General features: G+C 36.7%; 1 protein-coding gene across 3 annotated transcripts in view; it reads right to left on the reverse strand.

The window, feature by feature from the left end:
* Window positions 1-11,552: 11,552 nt before the first annotated feature.
* SAXO1 (stabilizer of axonemal microtubules 1) overlaps window positions 11,553-25,417 on the reverse strand; it is a 131,106-nt gene continuing 117,241 nt past the window's right edge. For 2 of the 3 annotated variants that reach the window (XM_074196020.1, XM_074196021.1), the window contains 2 exons: window positions 20,124-20,326; window positions 11,553-12,949 (listed from right to left, as the gene is read on the reverse strand). In XM_074196020.1, the coding sequence (XP_074052121.1) occupies window positions 11,937-12,949; window positions 20,124-20,326 (1,216 nt within the window). In that variant the 3' untranslated portion in view covers window positions 11,553-11,936. Of the gene's footprint in view, window positions 12,950-20,123; window positions 20,327-24,853; window positions 24,935-25,417 lie in introns of those variants that run through there. The other variant, XM_074196022.1, reaches the window with a different exon arrangement.

The following is a 25,417-nucleotide window of genomic DNA, read 5'->3' on the forward strand; positions in this document are numbered from 1 at the left end:
GGAAAGGTAGATTAAGGGAGGGATTAATGCTAAACAAAATAAAATCTAAGAGATTCGGATAGGTCTTTTTGAGGTAGCAAAGATTGGGAATCTGAAGAGGTGTCTATAAAATCAAGGAAATGATAGTATATATGATGGCATATAAAGGTGATGGAATATTATTGTGCTTTTATTATTTTGACAGTATAAAAACTAATCCCAATTACAGAGGACTAATGATAAAAACAAAACAAAACATGCCAATCTGATAGAGAAGTAAAGGGTTCAGAAAGAGACAAGTATTGGGGTAGGGTAGGGGGGAAAGGGTGGCCAATGCAGAAATTTTTTTTAATTGAATAGACAAGTTTGTAATGTTTTATTTTGTTTTGCAAGGGGGAGGGGTGGAGAAGGCAGATCTTAACTGAATAAAATAAATAAAATTTAAAAAATATTTTAAAACAAAGTGAATGGGTACTCTAAAGTACCGACAAAGTACTTTCACAACTTTAGCCCAAGTCACAAAATCCCTGAAAACAAGAATGGACCAAATAGGAAAGGAGGGTAGGACAAAAAAGACAAAAAGAGCTGGAGTGATAATATAACAAATAAATTTAATTCAAACCAGAAAGCCTTAAGAGACAAGACATTATATTATGCTTATATGTGTTCTATAGAAAATAAAAGTATAACAATTTTAACTATATATTCTAATAATTCTGTGGTAAATTTAATAAAGGAAAACCTGGTAAAGTAAAAACCATTAGATTTGGAGATAGAAGACCTAATTTCAAATCCTGGCTCTAAGCTAGAGGAATACAGGATAGTTTAATTTCTCTGGGTCCAAGTCAGAAAAAGGTCAACTAGAAGAGATTCCATATCACTTTAAATCTATTATCCCATGTCTTCACAATCTTTCTTTTTTTAGGTTTTTGCAAGGCAAATGGGGTTAAGTGGCTTGCCCAAGGCCACACAGCTAGGTAATTATTAAGTGTCTGAGACCAGATTTGAACTCAGGTACTCCTGACTCCAGGGTCGGTGCTCTATCCACTGCACCACCTAGCCACCCCAATGTCTTCACAATCTTGTAAGAAGTAACAGATTAAAATGACCAGAAATCATAGTCATAAAATTGATTATTGGACTCTAATATATTGTTGGTAGAATTTTAGATTATGAAAAGCATTTTGCAGAACAATATGGTAAAAAACAATGAATAGTAAAACTGATAATGCCTTTCAAACCAAAAAGTCCTTTGCAGCATCATAAAAGGGACCTTCTTCCATTTTGTTTAACTTGCTTTGCATCATGTCATATACATATATATGGACATACACATATCTAGATATATAAGTATATAGATATACAGATATTTGCATATACCTATAAATACACAATAAATATACACACATATGACAATATTTTTCTATAAATAATCTATAATTATAGCTCTTCTCTGTGTAACAGAAAAAATGGAAACTATGTATGTTCAATTATTGGCAAACAGGTATATAAATTATAGCATATTTAATAAATTTGAATACTATAATGCCTTAAAACTAAAAATAAGAAACATAAAAAAAGATATTCTATGACATTATGCAAAGTGAAATCAGTCCAAAAGTGGAGTTATACATTGAGTACAACTGAAAATAAAACAGGCCACAGCACTTCAGATAGAGCTAGAAAAATGGGCAAAGAAAAGGCATTGTTTGCTAAATGCTAAATTGTTAGGAACTGTTTTGTGTGGGAGTACTGTAAACTATCATCACCTGGTGTCCTTGAGAACCAGAGTCTTATTTTACTAAGTGCCACAGGAATGGGAGTGGATCAGGGACTGGGGAGGATTTAAGCACTTGTATTTTTGTAAATAAATGGAGATCTAGGAGTACTTAGAGATCTAGGAGATCTTGGAGATCTTGTCATCCTTTCCATCCTTGTCCCTGCCCCATCAATGTTCTCCTGGGTAAGGATAAATTAGTCCAGCAGGAACCTAACACTTCTTGAGCAGCTAGCCCAAAAGGAACATAACACTAAATAGTGTATCCTTTTTTATGTTTATGAGTTGTTTTTGCTAATTATTTTATTTCAAATTTTCAAGCTGCTTTACAACAAGGATTGGGTCATCGTTGTGTCTAGCCCAGTGACTGGCACAGTATCATCTATAATCTTATGAAATATTTGTTGCATTGTTGAATATCACACCACTTCTGACCCTTGTTATCTTTGGCAAAGCTGATACTTCTTGTTCACAGCATCCCTTGGAGCCCCAACCTTCTGCATCATAATACAGATATTTATGAAAAGACAGTTACTAATGAGATTCTTCCTGTCCCCGTGATTGTCAACCAAACCCTTAAAATTTGACTGAGATTGATGAGTAGCACCTGGACTCGATAAAATCCTTGAATTCTGAATCAGCCACATCTGTGCCATGCATCTGATAACACAATATACAGATGTCACTCACCTCCATATTTACAAAAGTCAAAAATTCTTTTTAAACCATAGATTTCCCAGCCTGCTCCTAAAGGTAAAGTTTATATATGTGCAAACAGAAATTAAATGTACAGTTTTATGTGACTGAGGAGAAAGTAGACATTCGGGAATGGTCCTCCTGATGTACATAAATAATGTTTATTTAAGCAAAATGCTTAGTAGGGTCTGATTGATTGCAGGGTCAGCATTCAGACCAAAAAACATGCATGAGAAATCTCCCTCTTCTTCCCAAGATTATATAAACAGGCTCCCTCCACATTTCTGGGATGGCTAAGATTGACCTCATTTACAAATCCCAAGAAGAGTATACTAGACAAGCTGTGAACAGCATAATTACTAGCTGAGTAACTCTAGAAAATATTTAATTATCAGACCATGGGATGTTTTGATTAAAGTTTGTTACTGAGTTAGTCTCCCCTACTCTACACCAGAACACTACTTTAATGACAAACTTCTTTTTTTAATTAAGACACTGACTGGTTTGAAGTACAGTTGTCAACCATGTGACCAAGTCATTAGCAGTCCACAATATTCCCAAAGTGACCAAATGAGATTAAAATGTAGTTTCTATGTGATTTTAATGGGGAAATATTTTTTTTAAAAAAAGAATATATAAACATGAAGTTTTCTAAGTCAATATGGAGCCCACAGGAATCTTTATGTAAGGTTTGGTCACCTCCCCCACTTTTCTCCATTTGAATTTGACATCACTACTTTAGAGTCAAATAAATTGATTTGATCAGTCAAAATTAGCCCTGGACATCAGAGAAGCAGCATGGTAGCTCAGGTTCTGGAACCAAGGACAAGGTTGCCCACATCAATATTTGGAAAACATCTTATCTCTGGAAAATATTGAGAATCAAACCTCACTGGTTTATATTTGGAAATTCTTAACTCTCCCTTCCTCAGACACAAATCTGATAGTCCTGGCCCCAGGGATTCAGAGTAACCTGGATGCTTCCTGAGGTAAGCATTTTGCATAATTCATCCTTTCACATCCCCCAGCCACCCCCAAACAACCACTAGAAGTGAAGACCTCAACACACTCCAATCTCAGCTCAACTTCATTGTTACTTGTAGGAATCTATATAACTATCATTTAACACTATTTACAACTACAAGCACAGCCAAGTAATCCCCCATCTTTCTCTTTTGCATTGTTCCCTTTTTCTTACTCACAGCCAGATGTGATTCTCCTCCCAGGAATCTTAGCAAATGTACAGTTTCTAATTGATCCACAAATATCATTTAATCTATAGAAGGGGTTCTCACAAGGCACTTTTAAAAAATATTTTGAAAACTGCATTTCAATGTAATTGTTTTCCTTTGTAATTCTATGTATCTAATTTCATTCATTTAAAAATTTTACTTTGAGAAATGGTCTATGAGATTCACCAGGCTATCAAAGAGATCTATGACACAACAAAGATAAGAACTATTGATCTAGAGAAGCAGGTAATACACCAATAATTTAATTAGTACTGAGATTTCCAACATGAAAAAATTCCCTATTCCAATAGCACCTTTTCTGCAGTGTCCAGACTTGGACATTTTAATGCCAATGGCATTAAAAGATAAAAAGACTTGTCTGGGGGAAATGGGTATCTATCTCAGGGAGGACGCAAACCCAGACCTTCTTAACTTTGAGTTCAACTTTCTATTATGTCAGTGTGCTAGTTATTTACCTAAACAATCCTTGAAATTAAGCTTCCCTGCCTTCAGGCAGTTCTTAGGGATATGTTATAGATTTAAAGATGAACGGGATCTTAATGGCCATCTAATCCAACCTTTTAATTTTATAGATGAAAAACCTAAATCCCAAAGAGGGGAACAAGGGGGGGACAAGATTTGGAAAAAACATATGTCCTGGGACTTCAAATCCAGTTCACTGTTTTTCTACCATATCATATGGCTTTTGAATTAATATTTTACTGTCATCATGTTTGATAAATTTAAATATCTCCATTGAAAACTACTATATTCTCAAGGGAGTCTGACTTCTTACCCTAATCTTTAATGCAACTTTCTGCCACATTTTATTACATTTATTCAAATAGGCTATTGTATTTCCCTCCCTTTTTTCCTGGATCCTTACTTACCATTGAGCCCCAAGTGCAATTATCATTCATTTTGCTATCCTCTTTTAACACCTGCATCTTTTTCTCCTCCCTTTTTCACTCTATCAGTTACAGGTAAACTCTAAAATATTGTCAATCATTATGTGAACCATGAGACTGTTTCTTATCCCAACCTGCCAAGGCTTAATTATCAAATACTGTAGGTACAGATTGAATGGTTCAAGATCTATGTTGGGATGAAATTCTCCAGTCACAGAACACTTAACAAAAGGGCATTGACTTTGCCCTGATATAGCAAGAACAGACAAGAAAACAATGGTACTTAGCTTGTCTGGTTGTGGACCTTTTTGTCTCTGGTCTGTAAGTCATCAGGGTATGGGGACTTGCCTGATCTTAGGCACCCACCAAGCCTGAGAGACCACACACAGCTGGGAATTTTTAAGCCCTTAAATGATGAGAAAGCTGTGTAAGAAAAACAGACCAATCAATCCCTTGGGACAGCTTTCAGGTAAAGCCTTCCAGGATTGTGGGGGTGGGGAGATAAAAGTTGTTTTAGGGAAATGTTTCAATGAGTAGGGCCAAAGAATTACTCAAATTATCCTATCTTATTGACATGTGACAACATCAGGTCCCTAGGGAAGTGAGAGATATTTCTTTTCTAGTGAAGGAGATGAAGATGCAACACACACACACACACACTCTCTCTCTCTCTCTCTCTCTCTCTCTCACTCACACACTTCCCTAATAATAAACTTCTGTTACCTATGAAAGCAGATGGTATCTGTCAGTTTACAGTGAACTGTAGAGAGATGAATAAAGACTTTATGTCTATCTCCATAGCTGTTCATGATCTCAACATTATAGGTCAGGGAGCCCAAATCCAGGGGAAAGGAATGGGGCTTTCAATATTTCCATCCTTTCCCCTTTTATTCCTGTAGCTGACTAGTCTAGAAAACTTTACTTTTACCTGAAAAGGACTCCAATGTTCCCTCACAGTCCTCCCTCAGGACTCCCTGAACTCTTTTTTACAGTCTCATCATGGTGGGCAGAGATGTGAAAAAGGTCTCCCTTCCTGAAAGCACAGCACTACATTAATTACATAATGTTGACTGAACCAGATGAGGTCACAGAAACAGAGACCCCAGGTCAGATAGTGGGCCCATGTGAGAGACAAAGTGTGAGAAAGCAATTCTTACTTAGCCCCACTGCCTTACCCCAAAAAACCTTTTAAAAAGTAGTCATTAAAAAGATATGATACTAAGTTAAAAAATAAATCTGTGAAAGTCTAGATAAGTAGGTAACAATAAAAATAGTAGCCCAGTGTTTAATAAATCCAATAGCATAAGTCAGTGAAGGAAATACTTCAATTTTCACAAGAATTTCTGGGGAAACACAAAAGCAGTTTGGCAGAAATTAGGTTTACATCTGTATCTTATACTACATACCAAATATGCTAAAAATTGACACAAATCATGCATGTATTCTATGTCTATGCATGTATATGATAAATAAATGTATTTTTAAAAGCTATTACAAAGGATAATGAATTTGGGGATCAGATTGGATCATATTTAAGAAACTTTTTGATGTTTTCAATGATCCCCCAAGTTATTGGCTATGGTGAAAGTCTATTTGATTTCAAAGTTCTTCTATTAATGCTACATGTCTGCCAATTTTGAAAACAATAGTATCTGAAGAAATTAATAAATAATCCAAAGAGCTATTTTAAAAAAAATTGTGAGAGGGCAGCTATATGGTACAGTAGATAGAGCACTGGCCCTAGAGTCAGGAGGACCCGAGTTCAATCCAAGCTCAGACACTTAATAATGACCTAGCTGTGTGACCTTTACCAAGTCATTTAACCCCTTTGTCTTGCAAAAAAAAATCCTAAATTTTTTTTAAAAAAATAATAATTAAGGGCAGCTAGGTGACACAGTGGATAGAGCACCGGCCCTGGAGTTAGGAGTAACTGAGTTCAAATCCGGTCTCAGACACTTAATAATTACCTAGCTGTGTGCCCTTGGGCAAGCCACTTAACCCCATGGTCTTGCAAAAACTAAATAATAATAATAATAAAAAGAATGATGGGAATAAGATTTCTTCATATTGTCAATGTTGACTTCTTTGGGAGAAGTGTCCAAAAGGAATCACAAAGGAAATGTAGCTATTAAGAGTTGGATTATTCACGAGAGGATAGTAGATAAGATCTGAAAATATGAATAACCTGAAATGAATGTAAAGGTAGTAAAACAGAAGGGGGTCTCCAGATCACTGGCCAGATTTGTATGTAGGATTTATGAAAAGACATCGATAAGAAGTTGACATAGAATGAAGTATTAGATCTACTGTGCTCTACTTTCATGAAGAGATTAGACATAACAAAGAAATTTTCAATTTATACAAGCAGAAAAATCTTTAACACTGCAATACACCTTACTCCTGGGATCATGAAGAAAGATGTGGATATTTGACCCAACACTAAAAATCTCTAGACATCTGTGTTTTTAGTTTATCATGTCTTCTTTTTGTCATTTTCCATTTTATCCTTCACTGTTGCTAATTATCACTTTTTACCAATTTCAGGATATCTGCCTCTAGCAACAGCCTTCACCCTCTTCCAGTTTGTTGTTTCTAGCATTTTGAGAAATATATGGGAAACCAGTTATGAAAGTTTTTAGATGTCTCTCAAAAAAAGGGTAAATAAGAGGAAAAGTCTAAAAAAAAGAGGAAAAGTCTGACTCTTATATAAATAAACTTTTAATCCATAAGGTTCTGACACATCACTTTCAGAAATTTTTATTACTGATTTCCTATTTTTCCTGCTATATTCTGGATAATGTAGACTTCCAGAAAAGTGATCTCAAATAAAGTATTCTACTTTTGTAGAATTGTAAAGTGACAAGAGGAGCCTATCTCTGTTTAGTATTAGTTAGCTAAGATATAGTCAGTGGTGGTATTCAAATAAATTAACAACCAGTCCTCTGCCCTAATGACCATTTTAAGTATACCAAAAGGTAGTTTAACATTTCATGTATTTAATATTCAAATAAGAACAATAAAAGAGACACACAAAATTACATTGTGTTATATTATTCACAGTAAGCAAATGTATCCTTATGGAGTGAAGACAACCACATGACCACAGCAACCAATGTTGGAACATATACAGAACCACAACTTATCCTTACCTTATCTTACTCTTTTTTCTTCAACTTCCATGGCTTCCAAAATGGGAGATAAGATAATCCTTGAAATCTATATTTCTTTTTTTTTTAGGTTTTTGCAAGGCAAACGGGGTTAAGTGTCTTGCCCAAGGCCACACAGCTAGATAATTATTAAGTGTCTGAGACCGGATTTGAACCCAGGTACTCCTGACTCCAGGGCCAATGCTTTATCCACTACGCCACCTAGCCACTCTGAAATCTATATTTCTATTAGTTATTGTGTCTAGGCTTCCTATTGGTTTCAATGTTCAGGGAACATCAATGCACATCTCAGGGGGAATTTAGGGAGAAACACAAAGCAGAAACAAATGACAGCTTGTCACCCCCTGTTTAGCACTTTTTCTTTTTTTGTTATGCGTTTACTGAAGTAACAAAAATGAAGGAATGTAGTATTCCAAGGTATAATAACTTTTAAGAAAGGAATAAGTAAATATTACAAGTATAGTTCTGTCAATTTTTTTTCACCTGGGATGGAATGAACATTATTATGGGCACTTAGAAAATGCTGTTGCCCAGGTGTACATTAACAAGGAGTAAGGAATGTAAATTTGTGATTTCCACATTGAGCAGCTACCCAGGCATCCACCTTAGAGAGTACACTGATTACAGATGCCATTTTAACAACCGGTTTGCCAAACTCAACATAAAATTAGGTATCAGTTCTCATAGACTGATGAGAAACAGTAGAATTCCACCACTGGGTGTAGTGGATAGAGTACTGAACTTGGGATTCAGGAAGACCCAAGTTCAAATGCTGCCTCTAGCACTCTCTAGTTGTATTGTTGGCTGTTGTTTCCATCGTGTCCAACTCTTTGTGCCCCCTTTTGGGGCTTTTCTTGGGAGAAATACTGGAGTAGTTTCACATTTTCTTCCCCAGATCATTTTACAGATAAGAAAACTGAAACAAACAGAATTCAGTGACTTACCCAGGGTCACACAGAAAGTAAATGTCTGAGACTTGTTTTGAATCATGAAGACAAGTCTTCTGATTCCAAGTCCAGTGTTGCCCATAATCTAGCTGTGTGACCTTGGGCAAATCATTTAATTTCTCTGGGTCTCAGTTTTTTTTTCCATCTGCAAAATGAGGTAGTAGTGAGGAGATATATGTAAAACATTTTGCAAACATTAAGCTCCATACAGATGCTAGCTTCTAGTTATTAATAGGAGTAATAACAAATAAATCTTAAGCAATAGATTGGGGGGGATTCAAAAATGGGGTAGGGAGAGCACATTCTCCCCAAAAAAACCAATTTCTCAGTTTATAAGTCATCTGTTGGCACAGAAGTCAAATTTCAATCATTTTTAAGGCATTTTTTTTGTTCTCCTATAACTCTCAAGTAGCTGTTTTTCTTTTTAAAGGGTATTTGTAGGCTCGCCTGTTTTATTATTCCATAACATGAAATGGTTTGGAGAGTGGGGCAGGGGGAGGAGGTTCCCTTCATGTTGAAAGAACAGCCTTGGCCCTGATTAGGCAGGCAGGCTGTCTGGTTTCTAGGTTGTAAAAGATTGAGAAAATCAGTGCCATCTGTTCACTCGTCACTCTGGAGTGGAAAGTTAGGCTGCTTTTCTCAGGAGCACTTAGAGCTTGCTTGTGACCCATGGCCAAAAGGCTCTGGATTTCACATGCCAATACCCGACTATGATACGTAAACCATTAGGAACAGAAAAGAATCTGGTTGTAGTGCTCGGGCTGCACCATCTCTATTTTCAGATGTTTAACTCAGATTAAAAGGGTGTTAAATGAAGAAGCTCTAAATAAAGGAACTCCCCTGGTCCACAGTAGAGCCCAAGCAGGTGTGGGCTATAATGTACATTCAGCTGCTCTATTCTCTCATTACAATCTCCAGTTCTATGGAGGAATGTCACACCTGCTCTCTAATGCTGGCTAAACCTTGATTCTACCCCTGCCAAAGAAAACTCTATCCCCAGCCCCACTCAGATCTCCAATCCCTGTGGTTCCACCTTTTTTGAAGAGCCCTTCTGACTTTCCCTATGAATCACAAATGAATCATTTGTTCATTGACACAAATGGCACCCTGAGAAATCCCAAGAACCATAGTCTGGTTAAATCGCTTTCTATTCACGGGCACCTGTGCAACTGAAACAAGCCTTTATTATAACATAGACTGTTACTTTTCCTACATTTCTTAAAGTCAAAAAATTCTCACAAGTATGAGTCATTTGGGGAAAATTTTAGTTGTTTCCCTTAAATGCCTAAAAAATTGAATGAAATATTTGTGAAACATTTACTACTAGGTCCTTCCCCTTCCCTAGTACTGAGTTATTTCTGTATCATTTCAATATTAGTCACCAAACATGTATCAAGTTCCTATTATGTGCCAAGAACTCTGTTCAGAAGTATACTTGAGAAAGTTCAATGTATCATAAAGCTAAAAAGGTAAGTTGGAGCCATCATTTTAAATTTGAGTTACAAATTGAAGACTTCATGTTTGATCCAAGGCTCAGAAAGAAGTCAATAGAGTTTATTAAGTAAAGGCATAACATGGTTTCTTTCCTAGGTATATTCCTCCCACCCCCCATTTTTTAAAAGACTAGTTAGAAAGAAAATTACTCCAAGTAATGATCTATTTCCTTTCAGTATAACGTCAGGTTCTTCATTTGGACAGCCTAAAAATAATGTCTTAGATTTTGATGGCACTTTAGGCTTTCAAAGGCACTTTCATCACAACCCTGACATAGGGCAAGTATTGTTATCCCTATTTTATGGAAAAAAAAGAAATTGAGGCTGGTGAAGGCAAATTGACCTGCTGGGCCATTGTTACTTAGTACTAGAGTAAAGATGTGAAGCTGAGTCTCAACTCAAAATACTCTATTTTCCTAAATCACATCTCTTAAGTAACTTCTTTCCTGAATCCTTTCTTTCAAGATCCTCAAGATTTCCTTGACAATGCTGCTACTACATTAAATTTAGCATTCTTTTAAAAATAACTCAACATTATTATATGTAACAAGTTCATAGTTTCAAAAACAATCATCAATCAGCATTAATCATAAATGAAAGATGATAGTAATTGACAGATTCTTTGTAAAGGGAAGCACTGTTTTTGTTGATGGTTAAGTTAATAATAAAAAATGAAGTTTTTTATTTAAAAAAACCTTAATAACATTTACATAGCATTTACTATGCAATAAGTAATTTACAATTACCTTGTTTGACCCTTAAAACCAGTCTGAGAGGTATTTTGCAGATGAGGAAACAAACTAAGGTTAAGTGACTTGTCCAGGGGTCATAGAGTTAGTAAATAAAGTCAATTTCCAACTCAGGTCTTCCTGACTCCAGGTCCAATGCTCTATCCACTGAACAACTAGCTGCCTAATTGTTTTTCTATAATCTCTGAGCCCAAATAGAAAGTTAAGAATGTCATTTCTGTTCTTTCAAGACAGACCCCTGCATGCCACTCTTCTCCACTTTCCAAAGTGGCATAGTAGAGTAAGTTGGCAGCTTTCCTAGAGGTAGACAGAAGTGGAAGGTTTCCAAATGATGCCCCTGCCAGTTCTAAATCTACAGTCCTATGACCCAGAGTGGTAAAACTTTGGTCTCAGGAAACAAAAGCAATGTCCTAGGATTCGGGATAACTGGTCTTCAGATCCATCTCCACTAGTTCCTCCAGTGGAGGAACTCATTTAAAACTCAAGCTATGATCTTCATAGATCAACCCAAAAGTTTCTTAATTCCCTCCCCCCCCCCCATATTCTATTACTTGTACAATTTCTGTGTGAAGGGAAATATCACTTAAAAAAGACAATTCCTCAAAATATGTTTTATTCATCAACCTTGTCAGGACTCAAGTCTAATTTCATTATGAATACAATTATTGATTCATCATCACAGATCCAAATAGAAGAAATTAGCTTCTGAGAGAACCTTCTCCATCTTTAAGAAACATAAGGAAGCACAGGGCTTTTGGAAATGAGGGGTTGGTGGAAGAAAAGGGTGGAGAGGAAATGAGTCAATCATCAGTGATTAACTGTCATTTTCCTAAAGTAAACTGATTCTCCTTTATTCAGATTTCCCAGCAGGAAGTAGCGAATGAGCGAGAAGGTCAAAGTTTTTCAAGGAATAAATCTCAACAGACTGTGTAATAAGTACTGTGAATTTTAGAAACTTTGTGAGAAAATTTTCAAACAGGAAAAAGAATCAGGCAGTCACTGCTAGCTCCTTTTGGTTGGGACTTTCTGGTTCATTTGCAGAAAGGTAACTGTTCTTCCTGGAGCCAATTTGGTCCGAGTGGCTCACAGGATGGTATAACTTGTGGCCAAATGCGTCCACTTCATCAAACACATAGCCTGGGGGCTCAGGATATGAAGCAAGGCACTTGACTTGTTCTTTGGGAGTGTAGCTGATATTGTAAGTTGTTTCACCTATCAGAGGGATCTCATTCCTGGCAGGGGGAATGAAAGGTTTACAACTCTTTGTGACTATTGGTGGATGAGGCACAAAGTAGGTCTTGGTGGTAGTGAGGTAGTCCATGGGACCCTTGGGTAAGTTCAGCTGAGCAATGGGCTTGATGGGCACTGGCTTGGCAGTAGGCCACTGCTTGAAGTCATCTCTGTTGGTGGTGGAGCTTTCAAAGTGCCCTGATTTCTTAGGTTGTATCACAGGACGAATGCATTGAGCCGGGTCCCCTTTCTGATAAGTGTAGTGAGCCTGGACTGTTGTCAAGAGGTCCATCTTCTCCTCTGGGGGGACATAAGTCATGGGAACCCGAGAGAACGTTTGGGGTATTGGCCACACTTGATACTTTTCCCGAAACTCAGTTGTGTTGTTGAAGGGGATTTCACAACTGCTAACCTTGGGGTTAGGTTTCACAGACTTGGCAGGCTCCCCAGTCAAGCCCCTAAAGGCTTCCTTGTGAGTAGTAAGGGGATCAAAGGGGGCTTCACTGGGCTTGAACCTGGTCATCTCCACTTGAACTCGTTTCTCTAGTGGATGCGCCACATAATTAAGCTTGTAGTTGGTCAAGTCTTCCAGGGGTAGGGTGTATAAACTTTGCTGACAATGGGGTTTGCAACTCACTGTGGGCACTATGCCCTTGAATGGGAAATCATCCTGGTGAGTGGTTCTATAATCAAACCTTGCTGCGGTTGGGCGATAGGACAGATCTGGTTTTATTGGATCACGTTTTGGCTGATTCCAGGGCAAATAATCAGCTGAAATTTAAAAAATATCAACATGGTCATACCTCCTGAAATGCACTATATTTATGTGTGTGTGTGTGTGTGTGTGTGTGTGTAGATACATAAATGCCTTTGTATATCTGAAAACTACTAAGATATTCATATATATATATATATATATATATATATATATATATATATATGTTTGGCTCATAAAATACAATACCTAACTCTTCGTGTTTCAAATATTTTTTAAAATGTCATTTATTTCTCATACTGCTGCATACCCCTTTCATCTAAAAGACAAAGATTAGAACACTCTCAAAAAAGTAGGTGGCTAAACTGAAATAAACAACAGATTAGAGTCAAAACAGTTAGGTGCCAATCTTACTTCAGCAAGATTGTGTGATCTTTAGCAAGCCACTTCATTAGTATTTACATTGCACAAGTCATTACTGTTTAGCACTAGGAAAGCTATGACCCAGACCCTGCGCTCATGGATCATATGTAGTCTAAAGGAGGCAAGGAATACCAAATAATAATGACACAAAAGGTGAGTCAGACAATTCAGTTAAATGTAAGTAGAATTTATTAAGGGCTTTATCACATATAAGGCACTATGCCAGACAAAGAATAGGTGCAAGCAAAATGAGAAACTTGAGGGAAAGCTCATTTTTACACTAGGGAAAGGGTGGAAGCAGAGAAGATTTCCTGGGGGGGGGGGGGGGGGAGGATGTGGGATGTTTGTTGAGCCTTCTAAGATAAGGCTGGATAAATTATAGAGGGTCTTAAATTCTAGGAGCAGGAATTTCTACTTTATTCAAGATGCATTGGGGAACCACTGAAGATTTTTTTGAGTAGAGGAGTGACATGATTATAGCAGGGATTTGGTTTCCACAACTATAAAATTAACTATATATACTCTTGCCTTAAATTTCTCATTTTGTGAGGATTAAATGAACTAATATGCCCACAAATTACATCTACCATCATTATTGAATTATGGCTCAATAGGTAGACAACAGAAATATTTTTCAATTATAGTCACTTATAAATTTTAAGTAAATTAGAGATGTGAATTTCATATTTAGATCATCAAAATCCCAAGAATTCATTAAATGTCCCAATATTGCATGTGCTTTGCTATGCAAATAGGGGAGGGAAGGAGAAGACAGGAAGGAATGAGCATTAATTTATTAGATGCCTACTATATACACAATACTACAGACTTTATGTCATCGCATTTACCCCTCACAAACAAACCTGTGAGAGGTTAAGTACTAATATGATTCTTATTTTATAGCTATGGAAACTGAGGCAGACAAAGGTTAAATGACTTGCCCAGGATAACATAACTAGAAAGTGGCTGGATTTGAACTCAGATCTTCCCAAATCTAAGCTTGAGGCCCTTATGTCCTGCAACTTACTTCTAAGAGCTTATAGTATATTATAAGCTAACTTTCTTAAGAATAAAATGACTAAAAAGATAAAATATTGAATAAATATGTTGCCATGAGAAATAAATGTTATTTGATTGGGTGGTAAGAGAACACCTCATTTAATAGAAAGTGCAGACCAGCAGAAAATTACTGCCACCTCTTCCAAGTAGGTGGAAATGACTTTCTGAAGAAATATGGAGAGCTGGGCATGTGGCCACTAGGGAAGAGACTCTTTTATCATAATAAAAAATATCAACAGTTCACTTTTATATAGTATTTTATAGCTTATGAGCATTTTTGCCAACACCTTGCTTAAATCCCCACATTATAATAAAGTACAAGGATTATCATCCCCATTTTACAATGAAGAAAATGAGACTCAGATATGTTTACAAAACTTTCACATAGTCTATGAAGCAAGTTTACAGAGGAGCTAGAATTTGACCTCTGTTCCTCTGTCTCCAATTCTAGTGATCTTTTTCAGTCTCCAAAGCAGATAATCAGAACCCTTAACCTTTTGACTTTATAAACAAAATGTCATCCAAAGGACATTAACTGAGGTCCCTCTATTTACAAGATACTAAGCTCGTAGGTACTCCTCTGAAAAGCATATACCAGAACACAGATTCTCAAGGTGACCAAGAAATGGGAATTAGAAAGCAAAGTGACAAAGAAAATGACAATCTTCATCATTACCATCACCTGTATGTGACAAAAGACCCTTCACCTAGACCTTCACTTCTAAAGCAACTTGTAAATCAAAAAGTTCAAAGTTTGAAGACTCATAGAATTATAGATTATGAGAGCTGAAGGGACTTTGTGTACCATCTATGTCAGGGGTGGGGAATTGTTTTTCTATCAGGAGCCATTTGGATATTTATAGTGTCATTCACCTGCTATATTTGGTTAAACATTTATTTAATTAATTCACCCCTAAAAAGCTCCTAGAGTCATTATAGTTCCACCTGCAGGTGCTGAGGTAATGTCATATCTAAGACTTGGTTCTCCACCTTTAATCTAAGTAATCCCACTGTGTAGAGAAGGCAAAGTAAGGTTTGATGACTTATCCAAGTTTGAACTTTTTAAGACATACTACTGAGGAAGTTCTCTAATGCACACAAAAAAGTTCAAATGGCTATGTAAGGGAAGTTTGGGGGGAGGTGGGGTTTTTAGACCCTCACACAAGATTTTTTAATAAAAGGCCCCTAAAGAGGAAATTTTGGAAGAGTTAGACATGGACAGTCTATAATAAGGAAATGGGAAGGAGGAAAGATGGTGAATCACATTCCTTTGGTTCCTCAATGAATATATGGCTTTAGAGACTCCAGAGCCGTAAAAGGGTGTCAGAATTTCTGATAAACTTCTCATAAATTATCAGGCTTGAAATAACTGATCTGAACCCAAGTAAACTTCCTGAAACTCCAAGGTTTTGACATCACCATATGTGACTGTATTGGGAATTTACTGAACTTACTGCCTTTCTTAAGTAGTGAGAAAAAAGTATGGGATGGGAAACTTCAGTTTTATGCAGCCGCACGTGTACAGTCCCCCTCGACACACTCTAAGTTTATTTTAGGCCAACGAACCTACCATGTATTCAAAATATGCTACATTTTAATTGAAAACCTAATCCTTTTCCCAGAGAAATTAATGGTAAAATCAGCATCTTGAAAGCATTAGGATGGATTGAGAGGGGACCTTCTCCAGAATCCAAACCACATGTTCCACAGACAGGCTTCAAAACAGTCAACTGAGATGACAGTCAAATGGAGTGCCATTCTTGTGGATCCCCATGCTTCATGTTCCCGAGATGTAACAGGAAGGAGATTGAGAACTTTACAGGCTTCCCCACAAAATAGATGGTGTGTTAAGAAGTCAAGTTCCTAAATTCTGAGCTATCGATTGTACTTTTCTGTTTTCTGTACCATTTCATGTGTAAAACATTTGTGATGGACCCTTGCATTGGGATCCTGAAAGCCTATATAATTTCACAGTATAAACAATTCACCAAAAACAGTTTAGGAAAGCCAGGGCTTTACTGAATAGGTATTCAAAAGAACCCCTCTTCAAAGATAGCTCATTAATATTTGTCTTTCTTTATAAAGACAACCATGACATCAGGGAGATGATGCCATGACATGCAGGTATGTTGGATTTAAGTAAAGGGGAAGGGACTGTACAAAGTTAGCAGCCTCACTTTCTCCTCCAGAGCCATCTGGGTCCCATGGCCAGAAATCAAGTGGGGTCCAGAAGAAAGACTTTGCTTTCTACATGATAGACTTTCTAAACTGAAAGTAGCTCAATGGAAGACAGCTAGGAGGGATAGTGGATAGAGTACTGAGCCTCAGAAAAAACCTAAGTTCGAATCTGGTCTCAAACACTAGCTGTGTGACCCTGGGCAACTCACTTAACCTTGTCTGCCTCCGTTTCTTCATCTGTAAAATGAACTGGAGAAGAAAATGGCAAATCACTCCAGTATCTTTGTCAAGAAAACCTACAGGGGCAGCTAGGTGGCACCATAGAGTACCAGCCCTGAAGTCAGGAGTACTTGAGTTCAAATGTGATTTAAGACACTTAATAATTGCCTAGCTATGTGATCTTGGGCAAGTCACTTAACCCCATTGCCTTAAATAAATAAATGAATAAATAAACAAATAAATGAACGAATGAATAGATGAATAAATAAATGAATAAATAAATAAATGGAAGCAAAAAAGAATAGATAACTTTAAAAAAAAAGAAGACCCACAAAAAGAGGGTCATGAAAAGTAGGACATCACTGAAAAAAATGACTGAACAAAAACTCAGTGCAGACCCAGGACACTGAATTATTATACTCTACATCCCTCCAATTGCATGTTGTTTTGAAAATACCACAAATTATAACCAAATGCTGTTCCAATATATTTTACTGGCGTTCCTGTGCTGCAGGAAAGGTGCTGACCCTAACAGCGATAAAGGGGAAGATTTACATATGGTTCCTATGGAGTAAATGTAAGGGGAGTGAATATGTAGGCAGAACTTCCGTATGTATTGCCTATAAGAAATGAGGCTTTTAATGATCTTTGTCTTTCTCCCTCCCCTGCCTTTTTTTAATCCCCATTTGGAAGGAGGAAGAAGTTGGGTCATAAAATAGTGAAATTGCAAGGGAAATTACTAATGTAACAAATGAATTGTAACAGGGGAAAAAAAGCCATCTGACTCAGTGATGAAATAATAAGATAAGGTAAGAATGGTCCCTGAACACCTTCTAAAATTTCTGTTACAACTCTGACCACATGTGAACTCTTACATAGAGAAGAGGAAAACTAACTTTGGAATGTCAACATGAACACCTTTCCAGTGCCTAAGCTACAGCTTTGTATGTTCAGGAGCCTTAGAGATTACTTTGATTTTATCTATCCTCTCTCACCTTAACTTCTAGGAAGCCCCAGGGCAAGGAAAATCATGGCATGGACTTTCTCTCTATGCTAACCTAACTGGCACATAAATGCAGGGGTTTTGTTTAAACTATGTCATAGTTGTCCCAACAAGCTAAACTAGACTTAAGACAAAATCAAAGGAAAAGAACCAGAAAGAAAACTCTCCAAGGTGGAAGGAAGGTAAAAGGGGAAAGAAAGTAGTATATAGTTGATTTTTAAATGATCATCCCACCCGATTTTCACCCTCCCTTGTAAATTTTCCAAGTTAGGAATCCCATAGTAACTTTTCTCACAGATTATCTGAAACAGAGCTTGACTCTCTCAGATACTTGTATATCTGCTTTGAAAGTATCTTGATATATTACATACTTTTGGAAAATTTTAGTAAGTATTTTATTTTTTCCTTGTTTTTCTCTTTTTATGATTTATTTTTCCAATTTTAGGTAAAGATAATTTTCAACATTCATTTTTGTAGACGTCTCATTCCCCACCCTCTTCTCCCCCAACCCTAGGACAGCAAGTAATCTGATAGATTATATGTGATATATGTGATATATTATATGATAGATGATATTGCACACATTTCTGGTTAATATGCATTTTAAAAATGATTTTATGGGCAGCTAGGTGGCACAGTGGATAGAACATCAGTCCTCTAGTCAGGAGGACCTGATTTGAAATCCAGCCTCAGACACTTAGTAGCTCTGTGACCCTGGGGCAAGTCACTTAAGCCAGATTGCCTCAAAAACACAACAAAAAAAAGAATTTGATTGTTTTCTCATATGGTGCATTAAAACAAGTATGATTATATAGATTTTCCTTAACAAACAAGGAGCTGAACTTTAGGGACCTAACTGCTGCTTTGACCAACTCCACGCAAAAGATTCCCTAAAATAGCTCTGAGGCTCAGGAAAAAGAGTAGGGAAGATCATTGAAATATATGATTTAGGGAAAGCTAGGTGGCATAGTGGATAAAGCACCAGCCTTGGATTCAGGAGTACCTCCGTTCAAATCCAGCCTCAGATGCTTAATAATTACCTAACTGTGTGGCCTTGGGCAAGCCACTTAACCCCATTTGCTTTGCAAAAACCTAAAACAATATATGATTTATATATGGAATGGACCTGATAGAACATCTAAAGCTAGCCCCCTGGGTTCGATGAAGAAATTGAAGTGCAAAGAGACTTAGAATGTGACTTACCCAAGGTCACATAGCTAGGAAATAAGAAGAGCAAGGAGTTGAACCTGGGTCTTTGAACACTGCTAAAGCTAGAAGTTGAACCTTTTTATACACACAAGTATCTGTGAGGCAGAAGACCTGAAGTGAGACTCAAGACAGAGCCACATTTCCTGTTCTAATTTCATCATCTTGGAGCAAGAGGAATTGAAAAGGAAAAGGATAGAAGAGTTTTTTTTCCCTTTGAGTTAGAGCTGGAGAGAAACAGGCAGAGACATGGAAGTAACTTGGAGGTCATTGACTTAGATGCTTCATTTTATAGATAAGATAAAGTGGGCCCAAGAAAATTAAGAAGAGTTTCCCAGGATCACAAAGTTAGTTAAGTATGTGAGGCTGGGTGAGATTCAGTTCCAGATGTTCCTGATTTTAAGTTCAGTACTCTATTCATTCTACCACACTGCCTCTGAATCCAAGAAATATTTATGCTTCCAGGGTTGAAGTTTACAGAATCACCCAAGGTATGATGAAACAGGGCTTGATTCCATTGCACTCCCCAGGCTTAGTTTGGTCATTTTTAAAAATTACTAATACAGACATTATTAAGTTTCTTATCATTTGTGTCCATTTACTTATATAACACAATGATAATTATTCACATCATTAAATATGTGTCAGGGTGCATGGCTATAAGATTTGTTTAATAAGGATACCCTCTTCCTAAGCGCTCAGTATTTGGAGTATGTTATTCTCCTGGCATGCTTGTTTGTTCCAAACTTAAACCAAATAGAGGTAACAGTGATAAAGAGCTTAGATCAGTAGAAGTCATTTTATCAGGTACTTATTAAGCTAACTAATGTTAAACTGAACCTAAAATAGTATCCTGATGATGAATTAAATTAAAGACAACCTTTTTTTACCTGTTGTAAGAAACTCCTATCATAATTATGATTATATCAATAGCAGAACTGTAGATTTTAAAGATCTTAATGATTTGCCAAGTGTCACACAATCAATATTTAACAAAGACAGAATTGAACACAGGACTTCTTCACTCTCTAGTCACCCTAATGCATCTCTGGAGCTGTCACATAAGTTAATATTTTTTCCCTAACTTTAATAGAACAGCCTGGTGAGAGAATTTCCCCAAGAAAATGAGGACATGATCATACCTTTATATGTGGGCAGTGATTCCATCCTGTCTTTAGATGTATGCCTGTTTTCACATGGTCTAAAAGAATCTACTCGACAGACAGGGTAGGGGTTGAAATCCTGTTTATATGTTGTGGTCAAATCCATGTTCTCCTCATTTGGAATGAATTGCTCAGGTGGCTTTAACTTCATTGGTAATACTCTGTGAGGGCCATAATCTCTCCTATAAATAAAATCAACATGTTATTTTAATTGGTGACTTAATGTTAAAGCTTATTGTTTTCTCTGTAAAATTCACCAAATATTTATTTGACTCAAATCAACATATATTTTTAAGTATCCACTATATGTACTGTACTAAGAACAGTGAGATTAAAAAAATTAACATTTCCTGTCCTCAACAAGTTACAAGAATGTTTACTATGAGCTCAGGACAATTCTAGTCATTATAGGAGCATCAAAAAATTATAAGAGTATTATACTTGCCCTTAAAAGTCAAAATTTAATTGGGAAAATTCCCAGAAGCAAAAATTTTAAATGTTATATGCAAGAGCCAAGTACTTGATGTTTGTGCAATATTCCACCCTTGCTTTCAATCCAATACATATGTTTGATTTAGAATAGCTTAGAAACTGTGGCGGCAAAGAGCCTTCTCATTGACTGGAACTAAGGATGCATGAAGAAAGTTCCAGTCAATGATCTTCACTCTCTTCTTAGGTGGTTTTCTAATGAGGAGGTTCCTGTTGGAACCATTTGTGTGGGGGGATGGGGGGGCACCAACCTTATCTCCTACCAAGTGATCACATGTTCCTACACACACACACACACACACACACACACACACACAACTACACATAACTCCATTTCTCTGGGGTTTTTTTGTATTTATTCTTTCTTGGTCATAAATAAAGGAGTATTTGGAAAGACAATCCAACAGATTATGAAATCTATGCCATTCTAATAGTCATAGATTCAGAGTTTCTCTCAGTAACCAGAGTCAGATTACTGGAGCCATAGTAAGAATAAGCAAATATGGTGAAGAACCAGCCCTGAGGAGCAACCTGCTTAACCCTATTTAACTGACAAGTGGATTTGCTCCTCACTAGACTCAATTACTGCTACAATGACAGAAATTCAGAGAAGGCAGAAAAGGATTGCCAGGACCTTAGGTACTCCTCAATCACAACATATTTCCTACATGTACCTCAGTAACTTTGTGCTTCAAGTTAAAACCCATTTTTTTTCCAGGGAATTCAGCCCTGACTTGGGGTGGAGAGCATAATTTTGTACTTCTGTCCTTACTATGCCCTCTCAATATATATCCCTTTGGAAAAGGTAATTGATGTCAACTGGTTAACAGAAAGCATCAATGTTAGAAGCTACGTGCCTCATGTTTAAATTAACCCAGGAATCCTGAAGGGAAAAATAATCAGGCACTCTCTGGGGACCCATCCTGCCAGTGAGAGTGGGAGGATTAGAATGGTGAATTCATAGATGTTACACAAGGCAATATATGACCAAAACCTCAAATGAAAGTAAAGGCAATAAATGCTATAGGAGTTCTTAGGAGGGAAAGCTCAAGGTGGATTGGAGCAGCCAAGGAGGCTTGGGAGCTGTTGGGTAGGACTTTAAGGAAGAGGTAAGACTTGGAAGACAGGTGGATAGGTGAGGAGCAGAAATAGGGCATTTCAGAGAGAGGAAACAGCACATATGTTTCCAGAATCCACATACTCAGCAAGTTGACATTTTCTCTTTTTTTTTCCTTTTCCAAGATCAAGTTGAAATGAATGATGCAATGAATCAAGGAACTAAGAGTTCATTTCTATAGCTGTAGTCTCAGGCATTCTCCATATTTTAGGGCACAAGGGATCAGAAAAGCATATGTAAAGCTGGAAGGAACCTTCAAGGTCATCTAGTACAAATCTTTCATTTTGGGGATAGGGAAAGTGAAGCATGGAGAAGTTTTGACTTAACAGAACCAACATCTATCTGAACCCCAGGTCTTCTGACTCAAAATCAAATGGGTTTTTTTTCAGTAGAATGGAAAATACATGCATCCTCATCTAAACAATGTCAATTTTCTCACTCCCTTCAATAAAAACCATCTAAAATTTAAAAGAATCACATAAGAATTATTGTGGCAATTCAGGAATTATCTTGGCAACCTTAGAGGTTAGGTTATGTGCTATCCCCTAGCACCTTAGCCTGGCTCAAGTGGCAGTCACCAAATCCTCCCAACTTTTAAATTTAAACTTTAAAAAACTGTGATGCATGTGTATGTGCACACAGACACACACACACACACACACACACACACACACACAAATTTTACCTTGCTTTAGAGCATATATCAACAGAGTTCATACATCCAACTGGGCCAGGGGAAAGCAGATTCCCCTTGATAGCGCATTCCACAGCAGCTCAGCCAAAGGGGAAGGTTTCCGGACAGGAAAACATTAGAACCAAACACCAATAAAATGTATTTCCTGGACAAAATCTGGAGCAGCATTCCCCTAAACCATGCTTGACTAGCAAAGTTAACAGGCTTTACTGTAATCTGTCTTGAACGGATTTATGCACACATTTGTCAATAAACCAAAACCAAGTCCTGTAAATATTGGAGGGTGGGAAAAAGAGAAGATGAGACAGAGGGAAAATTAATCTCTTCAGGGATTGAGTAAATAGGAGAGAGAGTCATTAGAAACTTTCACTGAACCCCTTGTACAACTTCAGGATAGAATTTAAATATGATGCTATGACCAACAAAAATGATTCCTACTCATACAGTATAATGCCAGGTGTTTCTGCATTGTCAATAAAAATGTAAAATGGACAGCTATATGACTTGGAGCATCTGGAAAATGATGTTCTGTATAAATCTTTGAAGGTGGGAAATGGGTCCCCAAATGGGCAGCACTACTTTGTATACAAGTATCTTCCACTGGCATCAATTCAACACTGTAATTAGATATAGCAGTTTAAATACCAATGATGTACCTAGGTAAATACCAAGTAGTGAAACTTCCTATAATATACTCCCATTTGGAGAACACATAAATAAAACTGCATTTCAGCTTAAATTAGAGAAGAAAAGCTGTTGTCTGTCAAAAATGTCAACACTAGAAGGGGAAAGAAATGAGGAGGAAGTGCAATCTTCATTTTAAGAATCCATTGGATTGAGTTTGAAGGCAACATTGGACCATACATCCCTGTATAAACATATCATTCAACTAAGTCAGAGTAACTGCTCTGTTCCATTTCACACTTGAGGGAAGTGAAGGGAAGAGTATCAGAGGATCATAAAGCCAAGAAATGAAGAAGTAAAAAAAAAACAATTATATTGTTCATTCCCCAGATAGCACAGGGAAATTCTCTGCTATATATTTCCTAGATATGGGTGGCCTAAAATACATTCTGCCTCTATGGTATGGAAAAAAGGATTAGAAGTTGATGCATTCATTCCAATCCAGAATCACCCAACAAATGGTTGTAAAGAGTGCTGACAAATGTAAAATCCTCTACCATTTATTTATCTTCTCTTCCAATAAAATTATATAATTAGGTTATTCCCCAGGTGGTCCAGAGATGTTTTCTGTTTTATGTTTTCTAGGCTTCTTTGTTTTTCAATCATTTCAAGCATGTCTGACTCTGTGATTTCATTTGGGGTTTCTTGGCAATGATACTGGAGTGGTTTGCCTTTTCCTTTTACAGATGAAGAAACTGAGATTTGTCTAGCATCACACAACTAGTAACTGTCTGAGAATTGGATCAGAATTCATAGAGTTGAGTCCTCCTGACTCCAGGACCAGTGTCTATCCACCTAGCTGGCCTAAAGCTTGAATGGTCTTAAGTATATAATGAGCCTGTGATACAGAACTAAGGATTCAGAGTCAAAGTATTCACTCTAACCCAGAATTATATGTCAAATGATAAAGAATAACAAATACAAAATTCTTTAGAACTTATATTTTCTCATAAAGTTACCTATTAAGTAAAACCTATTAAGTAATTAATAATTACAACTAAAGACAGAAAACAAGTTAATCATTAAAATAAGAAAATACATTTAGCAAATTTGAGGGTTGTGCTATTAAGTACTATTTTCTTTCCAAAGGAAAGTCCTTCTGTCCTTAGTAAATGGAAATTTTAACCAAATCTTGTTTTCTGAAATGAAAAGCAAGAAGTATAAGATGCCTGTATCTACCATGAAAAACAAACATATTTAATTTCCCAAAGCAAAAAAAAACTTCCTCTTTTCAATAAAAAAAAATACCCCTGAATAGTATTAGGTTAGGTACAATTCACAAATATTAAAATTCTTCCCTTTTAAGATATTAACTGCAACCTATAGAGTTATAATATCCCCATTGTCATAAAAATATTACATCCTGTAGACCACATAATACAAAAATGTTTTTGTTTTCTTAGTTGTCACTTAGACCTTTTGTTCATAAGATCATAGATTTAAACTTAAAGAGAGTGAGTAATAGCACAATCAGGATTGGAACTATGTAGGTCCTTTGATTCCAAATTCATTGCTCTTTCCATTGTACAAGGTTTCTGACCACTTGGTAATAATTGTACCATCTACCTTTATTCCTCAAATATGATATTCAACCACTCCTTCTCAAGTACTCATGATGAGTCATGACCAAATAAAGAAGAAAATAGTCAAAGATAGGATGGAACAGAAAGAACACTAGACTTGGAGTCAGAAAGACTGGGTTCACAGGCTATATCTGATACTCACTAATTATATGGCCAAAGGAAGGTTTCTTAGCTTCTCAACCTCAATTTCTTCATCTGTGAAATGGAGATAATAGTATTTGGACTTCTGATTCTCATAAGATTTGAGAGAGGAACAAAAGAGATGGTGTAAGGAAAACTCTTTGTATTACTAAAGTGCTTAGATAAAGTTTAGCTATTATTAAGTTTTTTTAATATACCATATTTATATGACTACAAAAGTTACCCATAATAGGAGGTCAAAACCAAGATAAAGATTAAGCAAAGATTAAAGAAGACATGGAAAGAAAGAAAACAATAACAATTTAGTCAGATGGTATACTAAGTGCTGGTGTATGGAATCTAGAAGACCTGAGTCACGTCCTAACTCAGATAGCTACTGTATGATCTTGGACAAAGCACTTAGGCTTTCTATACCAGGCTCAGTTTCCTCATATGTTAAATGAGGACCAGTAGATTTATAGCCTCAAGTTATGCAGCTCTACATCTATGATCCTATGTTTCTAATGATTTAACAAGGCTGAATGGGAAAAAAAAGTTTTAGAAAAGGAACATACTGCAGAAAAGA

Source organism: Macrotis lagotis, chromosome 8, assembly GCF_037893015.1.
Source record: "Macrotis lagotis isolate mMagLag1 chromosome 8, bilby.v1.9.chrom.fasta, whole genome shotgun sequence".
NCBI classification, from domain to species: domain Eukaryota; kingdom Metazoa; phylum Chordata; class Mammalia; order Peramelemorphia; family Peramelidae; genus Macrotis; species Macrotis lagotis.